The following is a 26,553-nucleotide window of genomic DNA, read 5'->3' on the forward strand; positions in this document are numbered from 1 at the left end:
ATCTAATTAAGTAACTTGTAAGTTCCATTTCACTGCACACGTTTCTGTTGGTCATAGTATATGGACAATATGTGAGAAGTTGGGACTGTTAGTGTTTGCACGTGTGTTAATAATTCAGCAAGGGACTGGATAACAGCATTGGTGATTCTGAGGACAATTCCAAAAAATTTGTGTTTGCACAAGTGGTGGTGATGTACTTGCTATATTATCTGCAAGACTCTTCAATGGTGATTGTGCACCTGCACAGTCACAACAGATGGCTGCTGGCCATCTCTACAAGGACTACAGTGGGTCTGCATCTTTGATGGCCCACCAATACCATTATCTCTACAAGGACTGCAGTGGGTCTGCATCTTTGATGACTCATCAATACCATTATTTCTACAAGGACTACAGTGGGTCTGCACCTCTGGTGGCCCATCAATACCGTAATCTCTACCAGGACTACAGTGAGTCTACTCTGTGATGACCTACCTACCAATATTCTTCACAACGTCGACTGATTCTGCTGTGGGTTTGCTCTGTTGTGGCCCAGTACCTGTCAGCATGTCAAGAGTCAGCACTGTCTTTCAGGTGGAAGGACAACACTGCTTCTTCAAGACTCCATGGAAATCCACTACTTCCATGTGCATTCTCTTATACTGCTCAGACTTTGAAAAAAAAAAAACACTGAAATTTTAGTGTGATGAACAATATGGACATTCTTTATGGACTGTGAGAAAATTTTAGCCTTTGACCAACATTGTATTGATAAGTGTGTGCATTTGATATCTTTGTTATTGTAATTATGAAAAATTTTTTCAAATCATTATTGGCCACTGCCCAAAAATATTTTGTAAAATTTTTTGTGGGGAGCATGGGGCTATGTAAGTAGGCTGTTTATATTTTCTTATTGGCAACGTTACGTAGCGCTCTGTAGTTTGCATTGTAGTGTTGGGCAGCAGCAGCTGGATGTGAACAGCGCGTAGCGTTGCGCAGTTAGAGGTGAGCCGCCAGCAGTGGTGGATGTGGGGAGAGAGATGGCGGAGTTTTGAAATTACATATATTATGACTTGTGATGATATTAAAGTAAATACATTGTTTGTTCTCCATTAAAATCTTTCATTTGCTAACTATTGCTATCAGTAGTTAGTGCCTTCCGTAGTTTGAATCTTTTATTTAGCTGGCAGTAGTGGCGCTCGCTGTATTGCAGTAGTTCCAGTAACGAAGATTTTTGTGAGGTAAATGATTTGTGAAAGGTATAGGTTAATGTTAGTCAGGGCCATTCTTTTGTAGGGATTTTTGAAAGTCAGATTGCGTTGCGCTAAATAATATTGTGTGTCAGGTTAAGCACAGTCGTGTATAAATTGTTCTAAGGGGACGTTTCAACCGTCACTGGCGACAGTCACCAGTGTCCTAGTGTGAAACGGGCCTTATACTCTAGCCTCCGGAACAAGAGTGCTTGTTGTTCGCAGTTTTCACCGTTCACGCCTTAATGGTAGGTGGAGGAAAGAACGGACCCATTACTTAGTGCCAGTACCTGCTTTGCTTAGACGTTTCTTTTTTCTTTTTTTTTTTTTTTGGTGGCGACGGCACACCTCTGAGCTGACCTTAGTTGGCCACTATACTCGACTAAATGAGGACTGTTAGGTTGGCAAAGCTCAGATAAACAGTGGTTAACTGTCTAGTTCCCCGCAGAACTTTCAGAACAAACTCAGTCTCTCACCCAAACATTCAAAAGGGTGTAGTGGAAAGCATAGGGATCGAATAGGTACAAATACTGTACATAATAAATAAACACATTTTACAACTCAGTGTTCCTCCAGATGCTTGACACCAATGAAAAAAGGAGTAACATCCGATGTGACGTGCATATTTTGAGTGTAGTGACCGAAGTATGACCACACACGCAAATATTTATCCCTGTTAGTGCAACAACAAACACTTTTTTCTGACACAGACAAACCAAGAAATTCAGAACTAAATGTCCACGGGGACACTACTCCATACTCAGGTATGTCTGAAAGAGACAGAATATGCGATCTCCCTAATTAAGGTGTCACTGAAGTTAGTAATTTGTACGTCCTAATGAACAACACTTAAACTATGATAGTTTATCTCATTTATTGTACCGTTTCAGTAGCACATTTTCAATTAGATTACATGTTTCGATCACTCTGAATCATCTTCGCATTTAAGTACGAGTGTCGTCCAATAAGTGATGCCCCAAATTTTTATTCTCAGATCATATTTATTGTTAAGAGTCAGAATTTGGTGACAATACACATCAACATGTCTTGTCCATGTCCTATTTTTCTACGTATTCTCCATCACAGTTCGCAGCTCGTGTCGTGCGGTAGCGTTCTCGCTTCCCGCGCCCGGGTTCCCGGGTTCGATTCCCGGCGAGGTCAGGGATTTTCTCTGCCTCGTGATGACTGGATGTTGTGTGATGTCATTAGGTTAGTTAGATTTAAGTAGCTCTAAGTTCTAGGGGACTGATGACCATAGATGTTAAGTCCCATAGTGCTCAAAGCCATTTGAACCATTTTTCTCCATCACATTCTATGACCGTACGCCAACGTTGTGGGAGAGCAAGTATTCCCTGCTCGTAAATGCTGTTGTCCTATTAATGGTGTGTTCCCTGTAGAGAATCTTTCAACGGCCCAAAGAGATGGACGTCGGAGGGTGCCAGGTCTGGACTGTAGGGTGGATGAGACAGTGATGTCCAACCCAATTTGGCGATGTGTTTCGGTGTTCTCAGACTTTAGTTTGGGCGTGCATTATCGTGTTTGAGCAAAATTTCTCCTGGATTCTTGTCCGATAGAACACGTCGGAAACGGTTCTTGAGTTTATTCAGAGACTTCACGTATGCCTCGGAATTTATGGTTGACCCCATCACATCCATAAGAATGACGCCGTCACAATCCCAGAAGACTGTCACCATGACTTTTCCAGCAGAAGGGGTTGTCTTGAATGTCTTCTTTTGTGGTGAATGTGGATGATGCCACTCCATGGACTGCCTTTTTGTTTCCAGCACAAAGTGGTGCCCCCAGCTTTCGTCTCCCACAACGATCCGTGACAGAAAGGCCTCTCCGTTGGTCTTAAAACGCTCCAATAATGCAGATGAAATGGCCTTTCTTTGAATCTTGTAGTCCGCTATGAGCATTCGTGGAACTCATCGTGAGAACTTCTATGAATATACGAGATTCTCGATCATTGCAGACGCACTGCCACTGCTGACCGACAACTGTAGAGCCAGTTGTCGAGTTGTGATGCCCGGTCGGCACGAATAATGGCATGCGCACAATTCAGCATGTCTGAAGTAGTAACTATGACAGGACGTCCCGAACGTGGCTGACCATGGAGCTATGTTTCTGCATTTCCTGAGGTTGTAACATTCTTTACCCATGGCCCAACTGTACTCCTATCAACGGCATCAGCGCCATACAGTGCACACAAACGTTTACGGATGTTCACCAAGGTTTCGTTTTCTACAAGAATTCAATAACAGCACGCTGCTTGTAACATTAGTCGTACGTAGACGCCACTTCGACGCTGTATTACGGCTCTGCCATCTGCCAGAACGGTTCGAAATTTCACCCGCGCACAGAAAAACATCAAATGTGAAGCACCAGCAAGGACGTTTGTCTATGTACATTAACGGCTTTTTAAAACAGTGGGGCACTATCTACGAGGTGCATTCATGTTTAAGGCCTCCGATTTTTTTTCTAATTAACTACTCACCCGAAATCGATGAAACTGGCGTTACTTCTCGACGTAATCGCCCTACAGACGTACACATTTTTCACAACGCTGACGCCATGATTCCATGGCAGCGGCGAAGGCTTCTTTAGGAGTCTGTATTGACCACTGGAAAATCGCTGAGGTAATAGCAGCACGGCTGGTGAATGTGCGGCCACGGAGAGTGTCTTTCACTGTTGGAAAAAGCCAAAAGTCACTAGGAGCCAGGTCAGGTGAGTAGGGAGCATGAGGAATCACTTTAAAGTTGTTATCACGAAGAAACTGTTGCGTAACGTTAGCTCGATGTGCGGGTGCGTTGTCTTGGTGAAACAGCACACGCGCAGCCCTTCCCGGACGTTTTTGTTGCAGTGCAGGAAGGAATTTGTTCTTCAAAACATTTTCGTAGGATGCACCTGTTCCCGTAGTGCCCTTTGGAACGCAATGGGTAAGGATTACGCCTTCGCTGTCCCAGAACATGGACACCATCATTTTTTCAGCACTGGCGGTTACCCGAAATTTTTTTGGTGGCGGTGAATCTGTGTGCTTCCATTGAGCTGACTGGCGCTTTGTTTCTAGATTGAAAAATGGCATCCACGTCTCATCCATTGTCACAACTGACGAAAAGAAAGTCCCATTCATGCTGTCGTTGCGCGTCAACATTGCTTGGCAACATGCCACACGGGCAGCCATGTGGTCGTCCGTCAGCATTCGTGGCACCCACCTGGATGAAGCTTTTCGCATTTTCAGGTCGTCATGCAGGATTGTGTGCACAGAACCCACAGAAATGCCAACTCTGGAGGTGATCTGTTCAACAGTCATTCGACAATCCCCCAAAACAATTCTCTCCACTTTCTCGATCATGTCGTCAGACCGGCTTGTGCGAGCCCGAGGTTGTTTCGGTATGTTGTCACACGATGTTCTGCCTTCATTAAACTGTCGCACCCACGAACGCACTTTCGACACAAAAAAATGGTTCAAATGGCTCTGAGCACTATGGGACCCTACATCGTAGGTCATAAGTCCCCTAGAACTTAGAACTACTTAAACCTAACTAACCGAAGGACATGACACACACCCATGCCCGAGGCAGGATTCGAACCTGCGACCGTAGCAGTCCCGCGGTTCCGGACTGCAGCGCCAGAACCGCACGGCCACCGCGGCCGGCTTTCGACACATCCATAACTCCATCATCACATGTCTCCTTCAACTGTCGATGAATTTCAATTGGTTTCACACCACGCAAATTCAGAAAACAAATGATTGCACGCTGTTCAAGTAAGGAAAACGTCGCCATTTTAAGTATTTAAAACAGTTCTCATTCTCGCCTCTGGCGGTAAAATTCCATCTGCCGTACGGTGCTGCCATCTATGGGACGTATTGACAATGAATGCGGCCTCATTTTAAAACAATGCGCATGTTTCTAACTCTTTCCAGTCCGGAGAAAAAAAATCGGAGGCCTTAGAACTTGAATGCACCTTGTAATGAACGACCCTCGTAATGTGTCAGCAAACCCATCTTGTCTTCCCAGAAGCACATGTCAGAGTATCTTGACAATATTCTGATATGTTGTTCTGAGTAGACAAGACGGGCTGATGACGCTACTACTTAGATCTGAAGATATCCAGAATGATCGAAACATGTAATCTAATTAAAAATGTGCCACTGAGATAGAATAACAAATGAGAATTACCTAAACTGTTGCTAAACCTCTCAAGACGATTATGTGGAATATAGTGAAGACTTAAGTTATTCTTAATGCAGTCGGACATTTGTAGTTAAAGGCGATTACTTAACACAAGCAAGAAGTCTAATTCAACCGGTTTATACCGTCCGATGAGCACAGTGTCCAGATGATGCCATGGTAGGTGGAGGAGATGGTCCCAGTAGTGAATGTTGGCGAGCTGTGCTGCTGTGTAGACCGTCCGTGGTTGTTGCCGCAGTTGAAGCTGTGGACACTGAGGAGCGGGCTCTATCAATTGCGTTCCATCAATAGCACTGCTTGCTCTTAAGTAACGCGCCCTGTGGGCGGATACTTGCTTTGTGCTCGGTGAATATGCTATCTGTGCAGATACGGTAGTGCCGCGAATGCTGCGCCACAGGCAGTTATCGGAGCTGCACAGGTTGGCGATGTTGGCGTCGATTGTTTCCGTGCAGTTCTCTGTACGCTAGTTTGCAAACTGGTCAGTGTGTGTGCTCTACAGTTGAACTATACCAATACTCGGGTTCGGTAGTTATGGTGTAGTACATAAATGACGTACTAAACAGTAGAATTACCGGTAATATTCGTAGCATTGGTAGGGAAAGAGACATAAATGAATGTGTAAGAGAGAAACTGCCAGCTAACGACTTCTTTTTGTTCTTGTTTTTTACTTCTTTTTTCCGCATTATCTGAACTGCTCGTCATTCAGTGTTTGTCCATTGTGTATTTTCTTTTACGTAACTAAATCAATTACTTTTGATGCAAGTACAGTTTACATACACAAACATAAAAAGAATCAATATAATTATTATTGTTATTCTGCGCTCAATAGAACGTTCTTCATCATGAGGTAAGAGTTTCCTCTTACTAGTTATAAATGAGAAACTTATCTATGAATAACAGACGTATGTTTTGTACAAGATGTTCGGAAATTCCCGTTACAAACTTCTGGGATTTGTAGAAAGGACTGAGTCCATAATATTTTGAATAGGAACTCATTTCGGGAAAAATATCGTTTCCGTTCTACGCGGATTCAATCCAGATTTGTAACGCGTCCAAGTTTGGTGAGGGAAAGAGAAAAGTCTCAAAATTGCTTGTTCTGGTATGCAACAGAGTAGGCGGGATGACGTGTATTGGACCCGTTCTTGGAAGCTGTGCCACTTAATGTCCGTCAGCAAATGTAGTTTCAATATGATGGTGCACCACCACACTTCACACGTGCGGTTCGGAGATATCTCAATAGGCGATGCGGTGAAAGATGGAAAGGCTGAGATGGTCCAACCGCGTGGCCGCCACGATCGCCGGATTTCTTGTGGTGTCGTACGCAAAGTTTAATTTACGAGACCCCTGTACAGATAGAGGAAGATCTGCTGGCACGAGTTCTCGCCGTGACACTAGAAACTGAAGAGAGACCAGGTGGGATGGAAAGAGTGTACCAGAACATACTTCGAAGGTACAATATCTGTAAAAGCGTTGGTGGTCGTTACATCGAGTTGCTGTCGTAGTGCATCGGTACTGTTTTGTACATACATTATGCTGGGTTCTTTTTTGTTCTGAAATAATGTAAACATACAATGTTCAAGTGTTAGCGCAAACAAATGAGCTTAAGTGATAAATGGATGTTTCGTTATGTTTCCTTTCGAATTATTACCTAATAATTGTACTAGGTCACGCCTAATCCAATTCCTCAAGCAGTAGGGGATGATTTAAACGTCTGAACTGTGTTCCTGTTCAAAGTATCACGTACTCACTCCTCTCTATAAGTCCCAGAAATTTGTAACGGGAAGTTCCAAACACCCTGTATAAGCTCGACGAAATACAGAAGCGATGTTTGATACGTTTCAGTGTTATGTTCTTCTATTTTACTTTTTATTTAGGAAATTGCTGTTTCTAGCACTGCATTATAAATCTGCAATGTTTTCTTTATTTTTACTGCAACACCCTTCTGTTTCACATTACAATTCAACACTTTTTCTAATAAAATGTGAATTAGAAACATTTACAGTTTCGATTTTGCTGTAACTATTGTTTATTTTTAAGTAGAGACAGGAGGATAATGACGTAGAACAAAAATGTTCCATAGGTTATGTCGCCCTTTATATGTCCTCAATCAGTTTATAGACAGTTCACCGCTTCTGGTTTCTAGGGGAGTCTAGTGAGATAGTGATCACGTACGTAAAAAGGCTCTCGTTATGAGGTAACGTCCGACAGATATGCAACATATCTAACGTACAGGTAAGGCAGGAACGACCTAAACTGACCAAAGCTATTAGAAAAACTACCGTAGTCTACACTCAGTTATGGTAGTCCGAAATAACCTACAGTATTTTTACAACTTTAGTGTACGCCCTCTGCCAGGCAAAAATGGTTCAAATGGCTCTGAGTACTATGGGACTTAACAGCTGAGGTCATCAGTCGCCTAGAACTTAGAACTACTTAAACCTAACTAACCTAAGGACATTACACACATCCATGCCCGAGGCAGAATTCGAACCTGCGACCGTAGCGGTCGCGCGGTTCCAGACTGAAGCGCCTAGAACCGCTCGGCCATTCCGGCCGGCCTTTGCCAGGCACTTAAATGTTATTTGCAGAGTATCCATGTAGATGTAGATATAAATTTACATTCAACGCACACTAGACAATGTTTTGATTGAAAAGCTATGCCTGCCATCAGATGTGTATCTGTAGTATGGCAACCCACTGGTCTTGGCTGCGCTGCTGAGTAGCTCTAGTCGCAGGCAACAGGTCCGGGGATACAGCAGTAAGCATGCTCTGAACTGTGAACAGACAACGCTACTGAAACAGAACAGTTTCAGTGTTTTATCTTATCACTAAACTAATGATGTTAAATTATTATTTAACAATCGTTATACCTCAGTTCCATTTTTTATTCAATTTTTGACATGTACATTTCCTTCAAGATTCTGGTAGAAAAGATAGCTGAACTATCACCTAGTTATCTGGTGAATCATCCTTCAGTGTCACGTCATTTGCTTCCAGTTGTTGTGTCAGTCCAATCACATGTAACCAAGTGTGATTAGTATCAGCTTTAAATTAAACCTTTCTCCATTATTCCGCTTTTGTAAGTAGACTCTCTTATCTGCATCGAGCGTCCCATCAGCCTGACGCGAAAGTTAAGAATAACAAAACGAATTTCTGCATAAGATAGCAGTCGGTTTTATGTCTAAAACAGGTATATCCTAAGTTCTAAATTATGTAATTTCTCCCAAAATACTAATCGGATATTGAAGAGTGAAACGTTGTTGAATTTGTCTCTTTTATAACAACAATACAAGCAGCAGAAATTACTATGATTCTATTTCAAGAAGCAAACTTATATATATATACACTCCTGGAAATGGAAAAAAGAACACATTGACACCGGTGTGCCAGACCCACCATACTTGCTCCGGACACGGCGAGAGGGCTGTACAAGCAATGATCACACGCACGGCACAGCGGACACACCAGGAACTGCGGTGTTGGCCGTCGAATGGCGCTAGCTGCGCAGCATTTGTGCACCGCCGCCGCCATTGTCAGCCAGTTTGCCGTGGCATACGGAGCACTATCGCAGTCTTTAACACTGGTAGCATGCCGCGACAGCGTGGACGTGAACCGTATGTGCAGTTGACGGACTTTGAGCGAGGGCGTATAGTGGGCATGCGGGAGGCCGGGTGGACGTACCGCCGAATTGCTCAACACGTGGGGCGTGAGGTCTCCACAGTACATCGATGTTGTCGCCAGTGGTCGGCGGAAGGTGCACGTGCCCGTCGACCTGGGACCGGACCGCAGCGACACACGGATGCACGCCAAGACCGTAGGATCCTACGCAGTGCCGTAGGGGACCGCACCGCCACTTCCCAGCAAATTAGGGACACTGTTGCTCCTGGGGTATCGGCGAGGACCATTCGCAACCGTCTCCATGAAGCTGGGCTACGGTCCCGCACACCGTTAGGCCGTCTTCCGCTCACGCCCCAACATCGTGCAGCCCGCCTCCAGTGGTGTCGCGACAAGCGTGAATGGAGGGACGAATGGAGACGTGTCGTCTTCAGCGATGAGAGTCGCTTCTGCCTTGGTGCCAATGATGGTCGTATGCGTGTTTGGCGCCGTGCAGGTGAGCGCCACAATCAGGACTGCATACGACCGAGGCACACAGGGCCAACACCCGGCATCATGGTGTGGGGAGCGATCTCCTACACTGGCCGTACACTACTGGTGATCGTCGAGGGGACACTGAATAGTGCACGGTACGTCTAAACCGTCATCGAACCCATCGTTCTACCATTCCTAGACCGGCAAGGGAACTTTCTGTTCCAACAGGACAATGCACGTCCGCATGTATACCGTGCCACCCAACGTGCTCTAGAAGGTGTAAGTCAACTACCCTGGCCAGCAAGATCTCCGGATCTGTCCCCCATTGAGCATGTTTGGGACTGGATGAAGCGTCGTCTCACGCGGTCTGCACGTCCAGCACGAACGCTGGTCCAACTGAGGCGCCAGGTGGAAATGGCATGACAAGCCGTTCCACAGGACTACAACCAGCATCTCTACGATCGTCTCCATGGGAGAATAGCAGCCTGCATTGCTGCGAAAGGTGGATATACACTGTACTAGTGCCGACATTGTACCTGCTCTGTTGCCTGTGTCTATGTGCCTGTGGTTCTGTCAGTGTGATCATGTGATGTATCTGATCCCAGGAATGTGTCAATAAAGTTTCCCCTTCCTGGGACAATGAATTCACGGTGTTCTTATTTCAATTTCCAGGAGTGTATATATATATATATATATATATATATATATATATATATATATATATATATATATATATATATATATATTGGGTTGGTGCCTAAGTTCGTAGCGTTTCTCCATAAGTTCAATAAACCCAACAGATACACATAATAGAGACCTCAGTCATCAATAATATATTCTCATTCACTATTTACAACAGGCTGCCTACGCAGGGGTTACTTTTTGATTCCACGATTATAGAAGTCATATGGTTTTGAGGCTAACAACTCATCGAGATATGTTCGGAGCGCATATCCAGAAAGGAAGTTCCTTCAAAGTTGTTCGATAGCGAGTGGAAAAAATGAAAATCTGACGGGGTAAGATCAGGTGAATAAAGTGGGTGTGGAATGGCTTCCAAACCCTACTCCTGTATTCTGTTTTTTGTTAATCTGCTAGAGTGCGGACGGGCGCTATCGTGAAGGAGCATCACTTCACGCAGTCTATCTGGTATTGTTCTTGGATTGCGTCTGCAGGGTCATCAGTGATGGCTACAGCTCAGGGAAGCAATTTGTAGTACACCACATCGTCGCTGTTCCACGAGATGCTTAAATTTTCTTTTGTGGATGTTCGCAAGTCTTTTTACTGGGAATTATTGCTTTGTTTCGAGTTAACCAGTCCTTTATTTGCCTCACGTTATCATTAAGACACCATTTCTCGTAATGGTTCAAATGGCTCTGAGCACTATGGGACTTAACTACTGTGGTCATCAGTCCCCTAGGACTTAGAACTACTTAAACCTAACTAACCTAAGGACAGGACAGACATCCATGCCCGAGGCAGGATTCGAACCTGCGACCGGAGCGGTCGCACGGCTCCATACTGTAGCGGCTAGAACCGCTCGGCCACTCTGGCCGGCACCATTTCTCGTAAGCAGTAACGATACAGGATAGGAATAGTCGGTGTTCTTCACGAGCCAATTGATGACGAGTAAGCAGAGCTGCACATATGGCCACCCGCTGATTTTTGTGATATTGGCTTAGACCATGCGGTCTCCATACACTCGATTTTTGAACCTTCCCCACTGCACGCAAATGTCGCACTATGGTGGAATGATCACATGTCATCACATTTGCCAGTTCTCGAGTACACTGACGTCGATAATTGTGGATTAATGCATTTAAACGACCCTAATCAAACTTCGAAGGTCTTCTTAAAAGTAGAGAGTCACTTACGTCAAAATGGTTGTCCCAATACCAGAAAACCACTTTCTTGCCGTGTTCTGTCGAATGGCATTATCACCTTACATGGCGCAAATGTTTTCGGCTGCCTCCGTTGCTGTCACCCCTCTATTGAACGCAAACAAAAGAACGTGTCGTAAACGTTCCGATTTCACCACTTGGCACTCCGTTTTCTAGGGTCCACAGCTCCACTATATTCAAATGACAAAATGACAGTATGTAAACTCAAATAGCAACAGTTAACTACAATTAAAAATGACAATCTATATATAAACTCATGGCAAACATAGCACCAACATGCGAACCAAAAACGCTACGAACTTATGCACCAATCTAATAATTACTATAGGAAGGAAAAGAGATTACACATCGGCTAGTACAGTGTTATATGCAGAGCGCTAGCTTGTGAGCCAGGGAGGTCTCTGGAGAGAGTTAGCGCGGCGGATTAACGAGCGCGTGCTGATATACGGGCCAGTCTGATTGCGGTTTTTACGCGATTTTCTACCCTCGTTCAGCAATCTGCTGGGTATTCGTCAAATTCAACTTCAGGTAAAACCATACACAAACGGTTAAATACGATAACATATAGAACAAAGTTTACAGGATTCAAAGGCGGATGGCGCACACGAATTCCCTCCCTCAAGAAGGGTCGCCGCCACACAGTTGAATAAAGAGATATTTGCCAATTCTAGAAAACACGGGCTCTTTACTAGACATATACGATGAGAAGAAAAATAAGAAAACGAAGATGAAAGAAGACTAAATGTCATTTAATGGGGACTTTTTAAAAAATCATCTCAGTTAAACGAGAAATACGATATCTTAAACAGTTCACAAAATATCTTAGCTGAACAGGTTAGCTGAAACGCGGTATATAGTGCACTCATGACTTTCTCAGGGTAAATTTTCTGAAATTCTCCAACTTGTAAAGGGAAAAGAGCTTGTAACACCATAGCTCTAGTGCTGTACAGATTTATTTTGCTTTTAGCTTTGGTTTAATGTTATAACATTGAGTATCTGTAAATGTGTTTGAATCGATAACATAAAACTGTATACTCCTTTCTTTGTTAAAACTTTGATGTCGTGGTTTGATTCTATGCAATGTAGTATATCTGTCATTTAAATTCTTTGTCCTATTTAGAGGGAACGGAACTTAATGTATATAATTGTAATCTCTGTGTGAATAATTTTTTTGGAAATGTCAATATGTGCAAATGTTCTGTTTTATTTATTGCGTTTGTTTGCTGTTATGTAAACTGCTGATCCTCACTTACGGTTCTTAGTCATCCTGTATGTAAAAGGTGGTGTGGTTACCCTCGGGAACGGAACTGTGTAACGCGCGCAAATTGTGGTTGGCCTAGGTAGAAAAGGTGGAAACAAGAGTCAGTCGGGGACGAGCTACCAAACTGTGCACTGCCCTGTAAAAGTTGCATATTGTGCTGGTTCCGAGAGGGGCTTTCTCTGCTACTTTCCAATGCCTCGGATGGATGGATAAATAGCTGGAACGATTCTGGAATTGGTATTCAGTCCAGCAATTCTGTCTGCAAATCCGCCTACCAACATGCAGTTGCCACCACATTGCGCAATCACTGTAAAGGAGTACTATAATAATGTACAGTGAAGGATCAGCTTATTGGGCGATTTAGTGTGCACAAATATAAGGAACTTATAACTGAATTTATGTACCTACCTTGATTTTTTCCCTATCACAACACCTCTCACGTTCCTCTCCATTTGAACTATGACTACCGAGTGTCCTATTTTGTAAAAAAAATGAAAGCCTCAAAGTTAGACAGTTAATTACATAATGTTGCTTGATCTTTGATGAGAAGAGAATATTCAGACTTACTGTAGATTCAGTGAAATTGTGGGAGGCAGTAAATGTAGTTTAGTGAAGTTTCAAAGTCACCTATTTAATTATTTACTTGAAAGTAGAAGACTGTGGTAATAAAGACAATTTGATGTTTATTTTATAAATTAAAGTTCTTAAAATTGAGGCTTATAAAGTTTTGCTTAGTTAATGGTCATAGTGCTACCTGTAGTAAATTTTAAAAGGTGAGTCAGTTTCTTGCAAATTCGTCAACATTGTGTTTCACTGTAGTAAAAGTGGAAAACTGCAATAGTAGAAAATTATATGTTCATGATTGCTGAGTGTTTGTCTCTCATGTGTATTGGAAGTGCATATTAATAGTATAACAGGATCCACAGATGTCTATTGTGCTAATGCTAGGTAACAAGTAACGGGAAAACCACTATTTATGAAAACCATAATTCCTTTAGTCAGAAGATAGTGACAAGCAACCGGTTAGTGGATTCCAATTAACTCTCATTTTAAATAGTAAAGTATTTAACTGAGAGAGACTTAACCTATGTCCAATTTATGATCTAGTAGTGAATGTTAATAGTAATGTTATATAGACCATTCAGTTTGAACAAGCCCTGAAAGTAACAGTGTGTTTCGGTATCTGTTATATTTTTGCCAATAGTTTGTGCTGTTCTAGCTGTTAGCTTCAATCTTACCGTAAACATAGGTATGTGTCAGAGTTCATTGCACTCGCGTATGACAAAGTACAGGTGGTGTTTATCCGTTAAAGTTACTAATAACTATTTTCTTGAACAATAATGTTAATCATTCTCTTGCCTAATTAGGCTGGCGACCGTTTTCTTTACCCGTTAAGCAGTGCAGATAGGCAAAAATTTTGTTTGTTACTGTTCAAATATTTACGCAATTCTGACTTTCATTTCCGATAAGCCACCCCCGTTAGGTACAACTCGGTCAACACAACAAAATTCCTCTCAGAGGGTAACACTGCTCTGTTGCTTTACACCATAATTGTTTTAACTAGATAGTTATATTTCACGACCTGCCTCCTACTTTAAGGTTATGGTATAGCAGTAGCAGACGGTAATGTTATAAGCTCTCTGTCTAGGTCCTCCATTCGGCCTCACACCAAATTATCCTATTAGTCCTCGGAAATAGTGCATTAATATCACCTACTGTACTGGGAATTTATGAGAGACGCTGCCCGCATCTCGTGGTCGTGCGGTAGCGTTCTCGCTTCCCACGCCCGGGTTCCCGGGTTCGATTCCCGGCGGGGTCAGGGATTTTCTCTGCCTCGTGATGGCTGGGTGTTGTGTGCTGTCCTTAGGTTAGTTAGGTTTAAGTAGTTCTAAGTTCTAGGGGACTTATGACCACAGCAGTTGAGTCCCATAGTGCTCAGAGCCATTTTTTTTTGAGAGACGCTGTCTGTCTTCAGCACTCCCGCTAGTCATCCGAAGGCATTGATAGCGTTATTGGATCCTAGTAGCAGATTTTCGTTGACGCTGACGTGAGTGACAATCTGCAGGTGACCTTGCTTTCCATTGCTCCTGGGATGCCCTCTTCCACATTGCAGACGATTGCTTCTGGGTTACCGAGTGCGTATCGGAGTCTTTCCCCTCCGTCTTCAGAATACGGTATGCATCTCGCGTCATGCAGCTCTAGTATGCGTTAACTTCGTTTGCTTTGTTTAGCGAATTGCAAATTGGCCTGTCTTATCTGCAATACATGAAGTACAGGAAAAATACGAAGATGAGCTAGAGCGGTTGGTACATTATTATGACCATTGCTAGGTAATATTAGGCAAATATCACAAAGTCTGAGACAGAAGGGAAGGCAATTATTGAATAGAAAAAGAGATAATATACGGTCTTCATTTTACAAGGACAATGAAACCTCTACGGACGGTTGATATGCCTCCTGCAGTTGCGAAAGTGCATCATAGTAGAAGTCAGTAATTACATCTAATATACTGAATAAATTGCAAGGATAAAGGGTACACATTATTTAGTCGGTCCATATTTCTCTATTACTACAGTAAATGTACTCACAGGCCTATTGTAATGAAAACACGATGGCATTTAAAAGATATTTTCTAGTTCTGGGATTATATATTTTTTTCTACCTTATTTTACTTTCTTTGATTTCAGGGTCAACGACGTTTACTCAAACCGAATATTAAAAGTCTTAGCTAGCATGCAGAAAGTGTGTCTCCACGCTTTACCTCAAGACGAGCCTTGGAGTGTGGAAGAGTTTCTACAGCAGACAGAGGATATCTGTCGAAATGCGGCTATTGTGAGTTGAAATTGCTCCGACATTTTACGACTCTGTGTGAAATAAATTTTGATCCATTCTCTGAGTTATATGTTCCCAGTTTCACATTGGGTACTTATGTTTATACAGGAATTAAATCGAAAGAGCCTTATGGTTGAAGAAGCAGTAGAAGAAGTGCTGGAATTGGTAAGAAGAGCTGGAGAAGCAATGAAAACTAGTTCAGATGGGGATGTTTTCAGCTGCATGCTTGATGGTAAGTAATGAGTAAGGTAGTGCAATAGCTAAGACACTGTACTCGTACTCGGAAGGAGCGGGGTTCAAATTCCTGTTCGTCTCTGCTGATTTATGTTTCCCGTGATTCCTCGAAGTCATTGAAAGCGAAGGCCCTGATGGCTTCGGAAATATAATGGTGGCGGATTTCATTTGCTATACTCTTTCAACGTGAGTTCATCCGCCGTATCCATTGACCTCGTCGAACGGTCTTCTAAATCCTGAAGCAATGAATTTAAATTTTCACGACGGCTTGTCGCCTGTTTATTAGGCACCCGTGCTAACCATTACACTACCGTAGCGTTGTGGGTAACTCAGCTAGACGGCCAAGCTGAATCGAATGCTCTCCGTAACACAAACTTCAGTCCACACCTTCAGCCTATTTTCCCCTTCTTAAATCGTCTATATTGCCGACACTCTCCGACATTTTAATTCATTTCTTCAGCTTCTATCCTTATCGAAGATAAAGTTGAGACTCATATGTCTCCAGAAAACTGTAATTCCATTAGATTAATACATCACATATGCCTTAAGTACAGGCAGGATTTCCCCATTACGTACAAAACTAGGGTGCTACTCCAGTGTCGCAGACCGTCGGTAATAGTGACGATTTAAGAAGGGGAAAATGGGCTCAAGGTGCGAATTGAATATTGTGTTACGCAGGGCAGCAGACTTGAGTAGACCGCCTAGCTCTGGTGGCTGCACAGCTGCTGTGGTGTAGTGGTTAGGATATAAAGTATGGCTCGTAAGCAAGGGACCTGAGTTCAGGTCCTGGCGTAGCACAAATTATGATTCATTGCTTCAGCTTCTATCCTTACTATTAACTTGACTAAAGGAAATGATCGGTTCATAGAACATATCCTGAGGCTATAAGGAATTGTTAGTTTGATAAAGGAGGAAAGTTAGGGTGATAAAAATTCTACCGGGAGAACAAGGCCTGACCAGGTTCACACAAATGAAAACTGTCGTAATTATGCTGATACAAACAGGCTTACACAGGATATACTTCCGTGAAGAGCTGCATTAAACCAGTCTTCGGATTAAAGACTACAGCCCACAACACTACAGCAGTTTTAAATTATTTTATATTCATAATAAGAATTCAAATCATCATAATATACTCTTATTATCAAAAGTACGATAGTACGGGTATCATGGGAAATTTGTAACTGGACTGAGGATTTTTTTGGTTAGGAGGACACAGCATGGTACCTTGGATTGAGAGGCATCAACAGATGCAGAAGTTGCTGAGGGTGTGCCCCAAGGACGTGTTTCGGAACCCTGCTGTTCATGATGTATATTAATAACATTGCAGACAATATTGAGAGTTTCACAAGCTGCGACATAGTCGCACATAGAAACAGTCATCCAGCTACTGTCAAATGCTTTTTTTATTCCAGTCTTTGATCACAATATAAAGTACTTTGACGACCACCGGTTTCAGTCAGTAATTACCATCTTCAGATCTACAATATAAAAAATATAGAATACAGTATTTCATATCACGATATACTCGCACACGAACTGTGAATGTACAGATAAAATAAGGTAAAGCATACCTGTTCTACACCATGTCCTAATGTGATAAAGCCATAATGCCATCGTCGAAACACACAAATACACTCAGCGAAGCATCGTCACGTAGAAGTAAAATATGGTGTCAAATAGGCCACATCGTCCACACAGTCATTTTGCGACTGGTGTTGCTGTACAAAACACACTGAAGTGCAGTAGCTACCAGAAATATGTTTGTCTATATGCTTCATAAATATCGCTAGTGTGGGCTTAGATGTATTCTTCAGTTACGTAAAAACCATAATATGATAAAAATACGGTATGTAAAATACATGTAACAGACTTTTAAATTTTGTTAACTATTATAGAAACCAATTGTGATAAAATAAAAGACGAATACAGTTACATATAAAGTAATTTAAAGGAAATATATAAAGATAATAGGTTTTTACACATTTATGGTGAATTTATGGTCGAAAATAAAATATACATAATACGCTGCCTATAGCAACCTATAAATTACCTATGAAAGATAAAATGTCTATATGACAAAAATAACTGTATCGAACAAAAGACAGATCAATGATCAGCACCGTCTGTTGGCTCGGCCGCCAGGATGTTACGTAGGCGCACAGCGATCGTAGGAACTTAACCGCTAGAGGGCTTTTCGTACATCGTAATACGTCTCCCACAGAAAAGGTTTAAACAACATATTAACAGTCAATAAATAAGATTATATAGTCTGCCCATCCAATCTATGAATAAGTAGGATATAATCAGTTACAGGATTAGAGTGACGAATGTATGGAAATACGACAAATGCATACTGTTCTCGAGATAAATCAGCAACAAGGCTAGATATAAATGAGCGAAGCATTAAGTCACAATAGCTATATGTTATCGAATAAAACAAAGTAGGTGTTGGGCCCAAAATCGCTCTGTCCGAGTCCTCTTGTTGACGCATGCTGTTTTACCCTTGTAGGTCTCTAATTACTCCTACAAATTGAGAATACCCCCCTTTTCCACCTTGTGCTGAATATTCATACAACTCTCGCTTGTGGCCAGTTGCTGCCAAGTGCGTTCCCAATGTAGTTTTGTTATGTGCCTGCAAATGCTCCTTGAATCTTACTTTAAAAAATGGTTCAAATGGCTCTGAGCACTATGTGACTTAACTTCTGAGGTCATCAGTCGCCTAGAACTTAGAAGTAATTAAACCTAACTAACCTAGGGACATCACACACATCCATGGCCGAGGCAGGATTCGAACCTGCGACCGTAGCGGTCGCTCGGCTCCACACTGTAGCGCCTAGTACCGCACGGCCACTCTGGCCGGCCTTACTTTAAAAGAACGACCAATTTGATCGATATAAAATTTTTCACAACTGCTACAAACGATCATGTAAACCCCAGAACCATTAAATTAATCGAAATTATTACAAAATTATGTTTTACTCGGAGTTTCAGATTGTTGTTAAGTTGAAAGCCACATCTAATGATAGATTTCCTGAAACGTTTTTTCTATTTGTTGGTACACTTTTCCGTAAAATTTCATTGGAATAGTTTTCAGATTTCTTTATTACTTCTCTTTTCTGGGTAGTTGTGCGTCTTCCTACTATTTATTTCCCGTTTTTTATCCTATAGTACGGGCGTTTAACATCATTTGTAGAAAAGCCGTTGGCTACTACAATTTGCCTTAAGATACCAAGTTCTTGCCGTGTTTCATTGTCGGCCAATGGTAATCGAAAGAGGTGGTGGATCATTGAGGTGAAAAAGGCCCTTTTACACTCCTGGAAATTGAAATAAGAACACCGTGAATTCATTGTCCCAGGAAGGGGAAACTTTATTGACACATTCCTGGGGTCAGATACATCACATGATCACACTAACAGAACCACATGCACATAGACACAGGCAACAGAGCATGCACAATGTCGGCACTAGTACAGTGTATATCCACCTTTCACAGCAATGCAGGCTGCTATTCTCCCATGGAGACGATCGTAGAGATGCTGGATGTAGTCCTGTGGAACGGCTTGCCACGCCATTTCCACCTGGCGCCTCAGTTGGACCAGCGTTCGTGCTGGACGTGCAGACCGCGTGAGACGACGCTTCATCCAGTCCCAAACATGCTCAATGGGGGACAGATCCGGAGATCTTGCTGGCCAGGGTAGTTGACTTACACCTTCTAGAGCACGTTGGGTGGCACGGGATACATGCGGACGTGCATTGTCCTGTTGGAACAGCAAGTTCCCTTGCCGGTCTAGGAATGGTAGAACGATGGGTTCGATGACAGTTTGGATGTACCGTGCACTATTCAGTGTCCCCTCGACGATCACCAGTGGTGTACGGCCAGTGTAGGAGATCGCTTCCCACACCATGATGCCGGGTGTTGGCCCTGTGTGCCTCGGTCGTATGCAGTCCTAATTGTGGCGCTCACCTGCACGGCGCCAAACACGCATACGACCATCATTGGCACCAAGGCAGAAGCGACTCTCATCGCTGAAGACGACACGTCTCCATTCGTCCCTCCATTCACGCCTGTCGCGACACCACTGGAGGCGGGCTGCACGATGTTGGGGCGTGAGCGGAAGACGGCCTAACGGTGTGCGGGACCGTAGCCCAGCTTCATGGAGACGGTTGCGAATGGTCCTCGCCGATACCCCAGGAGCAACAGTGTCCCTAATTTGCTGGGAAGTGGCGGTGCGGTCCCCTACGGCACTGCGTAGGATCCTACGGTCTTGGCGTGCATCCGTACGTCGCTGCGGTCCGGTCCCAGGTCGACGGGCACGTGCACCTTCCGCCGACCACTGGCGACAACATCGATGTACTGTGGAGACCTCACGCCCCACGTGTTGAGCAATTCGGCGGTACGTCCACCCGGCCTCCCGCATGCCCACTATACGCCCTCGCTCAAAGTCCGTCAACTGCACATATGGTTCACGTCCACGCTGTCGCGGCATGCTACCAGTGTTAAAGACTGCGATGGAGCTCCGTATGCCACGGCAAACTGGCTGACACTGACGGCGGCGGTGCACAAATGCTGCGCAGCTAGCGCCATTCGACGGCCAACACCGCGGTTCCTGGTGTGTCCGCTGTGCCGTGCGTGTGATCATTGCTTGTACAGCCCTCTCGCAGTGTCCGGAGCAAGTATGGTGGGTCTGACACACCGGTGTCAATGTGTTCTTTTTTCCATTTCCAGGAGTGTATATCGTGGCGGATGGCATGACCTGGCACCGATAACAGTATCTGTATATGTAAGCTTTCTGAAAATCGAAAATTTATGTCTGTTATCAACTTTCTTAATAGTAAGGTCTAAATAGGTAATGGAGCTCGCTTCTTCTACGTCTGTAGTAAAAGCTATTTTTTGGTGCATGCTGCCTATGGCTTGAGCAAATGCGGTAACCTCATTCTCGTCACCCTCTAACAGTAGCAAGATGTCATCGACATAACGTTTATAATTTATAGTCTTGTCTTTTCGTTGTGGAAACTTAGCAAAGAACTTACATTCTAAATCGTTCATAAAAATGTCAGCTAACGTACCAGCCAAACTGTTACCCATCCCAAGACCATCTTTTTCTGTTGATATTTTTTGCCTTTGAAGGTAAAGAAGTTGTAAGTTAACGCAAATTCTAAAACTTCTATCAATTCTGTGTATTCTGCCGTACATATTGTTATGAGTTAGCAGATTACGTTTAATGATCTGAATCGTTTCCTTTATCGGGACACTACTGTAGAGGTTTTTTACATCTACGGAAGCTAGTGTTGCATTATTTGAAATAACTTAATCGCGTTAACAAGGTCAGAACTGTTTTTCACCCCAAAATTGGTAGGGAACGTGTACACTGCTTTAATTTTATTGTTAAGAAACCTATTTAGTTTACAACATGGCGATGACAAATTGTTAACGATTGGACGGACTGGGTTTCCCTTCTTACGTATCTTAACCTGCGATCTCAGTTGGAGGAGTTTAGGATTCATCTTTTTAGCGATTTCTTTTCATAATCGTTAATCAGAAATTTTGAGCTGTCTATCTTTTTCCGTAGATCTGTCTAGAACTTCTGCGTTGGGTCTTTACGAACTTCTATTACCTCATTTTCAGAAAAGAATTTCTCGGTTCTCCTAATGTAGTCCTCTTCATACATAAGGACCGCTGTATTACCCTTATCTGCGCGAATGACCATTGCCTTCTCTTTTTCTAACTTTGTATCAAGGTTTTTTAAGATACGACTCTCGTGATCGACGGCAGCAGAAGAGTTACTCTGACTGGATAGAGCTTTATTAACTTTAACGGCTGTGGGCGCAACTTCTAGTTTCGTCATCTTCACACACCATTTTAGCTTCAACTATGACCCTTCTAAAGGTTTGATTATTAGCATTTGGAGTGACATTATGTTGTAAACCTTTATTCAGGAAAGTATTTCCCTCCTCACTCAGTTCGATATTTGTCACGTTAGCTACCCTATCATAAAAACGATGTTGTCCAGCGCCACCCTTACTTTTTACAACATTAACCTACTGACACTTTAGCAGTATGCCTAACTTTTTGTTATGCGTCTTTACTCTGATAAATAGAAATGAGCGTTTGGCGTCATTGGCCAGGAGGTCCCTTGCGGGGTAGGTCCGGCCGACTTTGGTGCAGGTCGTATTACATTCGACGCCACATTGGGAGACCTGCGTGCCGGATGGGGATGAAATGATGATGAAGACAGCACAATACCCAGTCCCTGAGCAGAGAAAATCTCCGATCCGGCCGGGAATCGAACCCGGGCGCGTAGTACGTCGCGCTGACTACTCAGCTATCGCGGCGGACTTTACTCTGACAGAGTAAGGATTAATGTTGAAACAATAGAAAAGAGGCACAACAAAAAGTTAAGCATACTGCTTAAGCGTCAGAAAGTTAATATTGTAAAGAGTAAGGGTGGCGTTTATTTCATGCAGTGTTGCTTGTTTGTTAGCACTGACAACTCTACGCAAATGCTGCTGCTCTCGGTCTTTAAATGAAGACCATCGGCCAGTGGTGAGAGGTAATACCTGAAGTTGATATTCTCGGCACTCTTGACACTGCGGATTTCTGTATATTTAATTCCCTATTTCCGTAATGGAGTGTCCCATGCGTCTAGCGCCAGCTACCATTCCGCGCTCAAAGTCAGTTGTTTCCCGCAGTGCGGCCATAATATTGTCGGAAACCTTTTCATGTGAATCAACTGAATACAGATGACAGCTGCACCAATGCACTGCCTGTTATGCGTTGTGTATGCGATACTACCGCCATCTGCTTATGTGTCTATCGCTATTCCCTGACTTTTGCCACCTCAGTATGTAATGAAGTACTGTCCGAAAAAAAGTTACACATTTATTCAATCAGATCTAGATATGATTTCAAAGGGGTACATAGATTGGCAACTTGCTTTAAATGTTCAAATACGTAAAATTGTGCACTTCACAAAACGAAAAAGCATAGCGTCCTACGACTGTAGTAGCAATGTCTCACAGTTGGAATCGGTCAACTCACGTGAATGATAAATACGTACCTGCGTGTAACAATTCATGAGGTGGTGAAATGGAACGATCACATAGTCTGAGTCGTAGGTAAGGCAGGCGGCAGAGATCAGTTTATGGGTCGAATACTAGGGAAATGGATTCAGTCTACGAAGGAGACTGCTTACAGAACACTTCTGGACACATCCTAGAATATTCTTCAAGAGTGTCGGATCCGTACGAGATAGGACTAATAGGAGATATTAAACGTATACAGAGAATGTCAGCACGAATGGTCACATTATTATTTGACCCTCTGGGGAGTGGCACACAGATACTGAAGAAACTGAACTGACTAACTCTTGAAGACGGACTGTAACTCTCCCGAGAAAGGCTACTAACAAATTTTCAAGAACCGAATTGAAGTTATATGCTACAATCCCGTACGTATCGCTCTAGTAGGTATCGTGAGGAGAATATTAGATAACTGCAGAGCACACAGAGGCAATGAAACAGTCATTCTTTCCAATCTCCGTCCGTGAGTTGAACGAGAAGCAGCCCTAATAAATAGTACAGTACAATGGAAGAACCCTCTGCCGTGCACTTCACAGTCGTTTGTAGAGCATGGCTATAGGAGAAGATGTAGCGCCAAAATCCACGTGGCAAAACGAAATAAATTATTTCATAACTGTGTTAATTCTTTTCGATAACTCGTTCCATTCCTTATTCCGCAAGTACTGGATTTTTCTTTACAAGCCGTGTTCGTGTGTGTGAATGTGCGTGTGTTACGTTAACCGGAAGTGAGTGCGTTGTGTCAAGTGTAATAGTCCGTGTGTCCTGCAGTTGGAGATGATAGAAAAGGAAGACAGTCAGTATCACAGCTCTCCCTAACAGCACCTGGTGGCTAAGAATTGCATTACGCGAACGGACCCCCAACAACAGTGGCCAGGTCCTCGACAGAAATGTCAAACTAATGTGTGTTGCCAACCTGAGTTACGGAGGTGAGTCTGTGGAACGATAGTTTATAGAATGTCATCGCTGTGCCTGGTTCAGCAGTGAATGTTCGTGTGATAATACATAGGAATTATATTTGTTGTTCCATTGTACACACCACAGAGTGTACACTATCTGATCAAAAGTACCCGGAGACCTATCAGTGCCGGCCGGAGTGACCGAGAGGTTCTAGGGGATACAGTCTGGAACCGCGAGACCGCTACGGTCACAGGTTCGAATCCTGCTTCGGGCATGGATGTGTGTGATGTCCTTGGGTTAGTTAGGTTTAAGTAGTTCTACGTTCTAGGGCACTGATGACCTCAGAAGTTAATTCCCATAGTGCTCAGAGCCATTTGAACCATTTTTGACCTATCAGTGGACATTAATATGTGGCGTGTAAACACTTAGACTTAATGACGGATTAAAATCTGTTGGCAACACTTTAAGTGAGGTGTCTGAAGGTATATGGGTGAATGGCAGTCCGTTCCTCCTCAAGAGTTGAAGCCAGAGAAGGTACTGATGTTGTATGCTGGGATCTGGAGCGATGTCGACGTTATAGTCACCGCAGATGTGTTCCACTGAACTTAAGTTGGTACTCTCGGCAGGGCATTCCATTTAAGGAACGTTAGTGTCCACATTGCCTCACAGGTGTTGCTTTTTGACAGAGTGAATTGTCATGCCGATAGAGTCATCGTCTCTGAACTGTCTCTTTACTGTACGCAGTACACAATGCTGTAATAGAGGTTAAAATCCTTCCGCGTTTAGCGTTTGCTTAAGGGCAAAAATCTATCATCGAAATACACTACTGGCCATTAAAATTGCTACACCACGAAGATGACGTGCTACAGACGCGAAATTTAATCGACAAGAAGAAGATGCTGTGATATGCAAATTATTAGTTTTTCAGAGCATTCACACAAGGTTGGCGCCGGTGACGACACCTACAACGTGCTGACATTAGGAAAGTTTCCAACAGATTTCTCATACACAAACAGCAGTTGACCGGCGTTGCCTGGTGAAAGGTTGTTGTGATGCCTCGTGTAAGGAGGAGAAATGCGTACCATCACGTTTCCGACTTTGATAAAGGTTGGATTGTAGCCTATCGCGATTGCGATTTCTCGTATCGCGACATTGCTGCTCGCGTTGGTCGAGATCCAATGACTGTTAGCAGAATATGCAATCGGTAGATTCAGGAGGGTAATACGGAACGCCGTTCTGGATCCCAACGGCCTCGTATCACTAGCAGTCGAGATGACAGGCATCTTATTCGCATGGCTGTAACGGACTCGGGGACCATGGCTGCGGTTACCCTTGACGCTGCATCACAGACAGGGGCGCCTGCGATGGTGTACTCAACGACGAACCTGGGTGCACGAATGGCAAAACGTCATTTTTTCGGATGAATCCAGGTTCTGTTTACAGCATCATGATGGTCGAATCCGTGTTTGGCGACATCGCGGTGAACGCACATTGGAAGCGTTTATTCGTCATCGCCATACTGGCGTATCACCCGGCGTGATGGTATGGGGTACCATTTCTTACACGTCTCGGTCACCTCTTGTTCGCATTGACGGCACTTTGAACAGTGGACGTTACATTTCAGAGATGTTACGACCCGTGGCTCTACCCTTCATTCGATCACTGCGAAACCCTACATTTCAGCAGGATAATGCACGACCGCATGTTGCAGGTCCTGTACGGGCCTTTCTGGATACAGAAAATGTTCGACTGCTGCCCTGGCCAGCACATTCTCCAGATCTCTCTCCAATTGAAGACGTCTGGTCAATGGTGGCCGAGCAACTGGCTCGTCACAATACGCCAGTCACTTTTCTTGATGAACTGTGATGTCGTGTTGAAGCTGTACACGCCATCCAAGCTCTGTTTGACTCAATGCCCAGGCGTATCAAGGCCGTTATTACGGCCAGAGGTGGTTGTTCTGGGTACTGATTTCTCAGATCTATGCACCCAAGTTGCGTGAAAAAATTATCACATGTCAGTCCTAGTATAATATATTTGTCCAATGAATACCCGTTTATCATCTGCATTTCTTCTTGGTGTAGCAATTTTAATGGCCAGTAGTGTACACCGCCATGCATGACGCCACCTCCTCTGCACTTCAATGTTGGCGCTACACATGGAGGCAGGAAACGTTCTCCAGGCATTCCCCAAACCCTTCCATCGGATTGCCACAGAGTATAGCATGATTGATCAATCCAAATCACACGTTTGCAGACATCCAATGTCCAGCGGCGGCTCTCTTTACAGTACCTCAAGCGTCGCTTGGCTTAGACTGCAGCTATTTGTAGCTTATGAGGAGATGCTCGACCATTGTACCCCACTTTACAGTTAAATAACAAATAGTAGGTTTGGGCACATTTAGAAGGTCTGAAATGACTATGGTGGACTTGTTATTCAGGTGGCATCCGATGACAAGTCCGCGTTCCAAGCCAATAAGCTCTCCTGACCCACCCATTCTGCTGTTACTGCTTCTGTACTGACAACACTGTACTTCCCGCGTCCTTTCATATTGGCTCTCGGTCCACCTCTCGTGGGATCTAGTAATGACTTCCGGAAAGCGTTTGACTCGGTGCCCCCACAGCAGACTCCTAACTAAGGTACGAGTATATGGGATTGGTTCCCATATATGTGAGTGGCTCGAAGACTTCTTAAGTAATAGAACCCAGTACGTTGTCCTCGATGGTGAGTGTTCATCGCAGGTGAGGGTATCATCTGGAGTGCCCCAGGGACGTGTGGTAGGTCCGCTGTTGTTTTCTATCTACATAAATGATCTTTTGGATAGAGTGGATAGCAATGTG

At 43.6% G+C, this 26,553-nt stretch overlaps 1 protein-coding gene across 1 annotated transcript in view; it reads left to right on the plus strand.

Annotated features, from left to right (window-relative positions):
* The window catches only part of LOC126184483 (dynein axonemal heavy chain 5), a 976,026-nt gene that overhangs the window by 302,836 nt on the left and 646,637 nt on the right, over nucleotides 1–26,553 (plus strand). Inside the window, exons 19-20 of the mRNA XM_049926874.1 lie at nucleotides 15,358–15,502; nucleotides 15,611–15,734. Of these exons, the coding sequence (XP_049782831.1) occupies nucleotides 15,358–15,502; nucleotides 15,611–15,734 (269 nt within the window). The remainder of the gene's footprint in view (nucleotides 1–15,357; nucleotides 15,503–15,610; nucleotides 15,735–26,553) is intronic.

Source organism: Schistocerca cancellata, chromosome 4, assembly GCF_023864275.1.
Source record: "Schistocerca cancellata isolate TAMUIC-IGC-003103 chromosome 4, iqSchCanc2.1, whole genome shotgun sequence".
In the NCBI taxonomy this organism is placed as follows: Eukaryota; Metazoa; Arthropoda; class Insecta; order Orthoptera; family Acrididae; genus Schistocerca; species Schistocerca cancellata.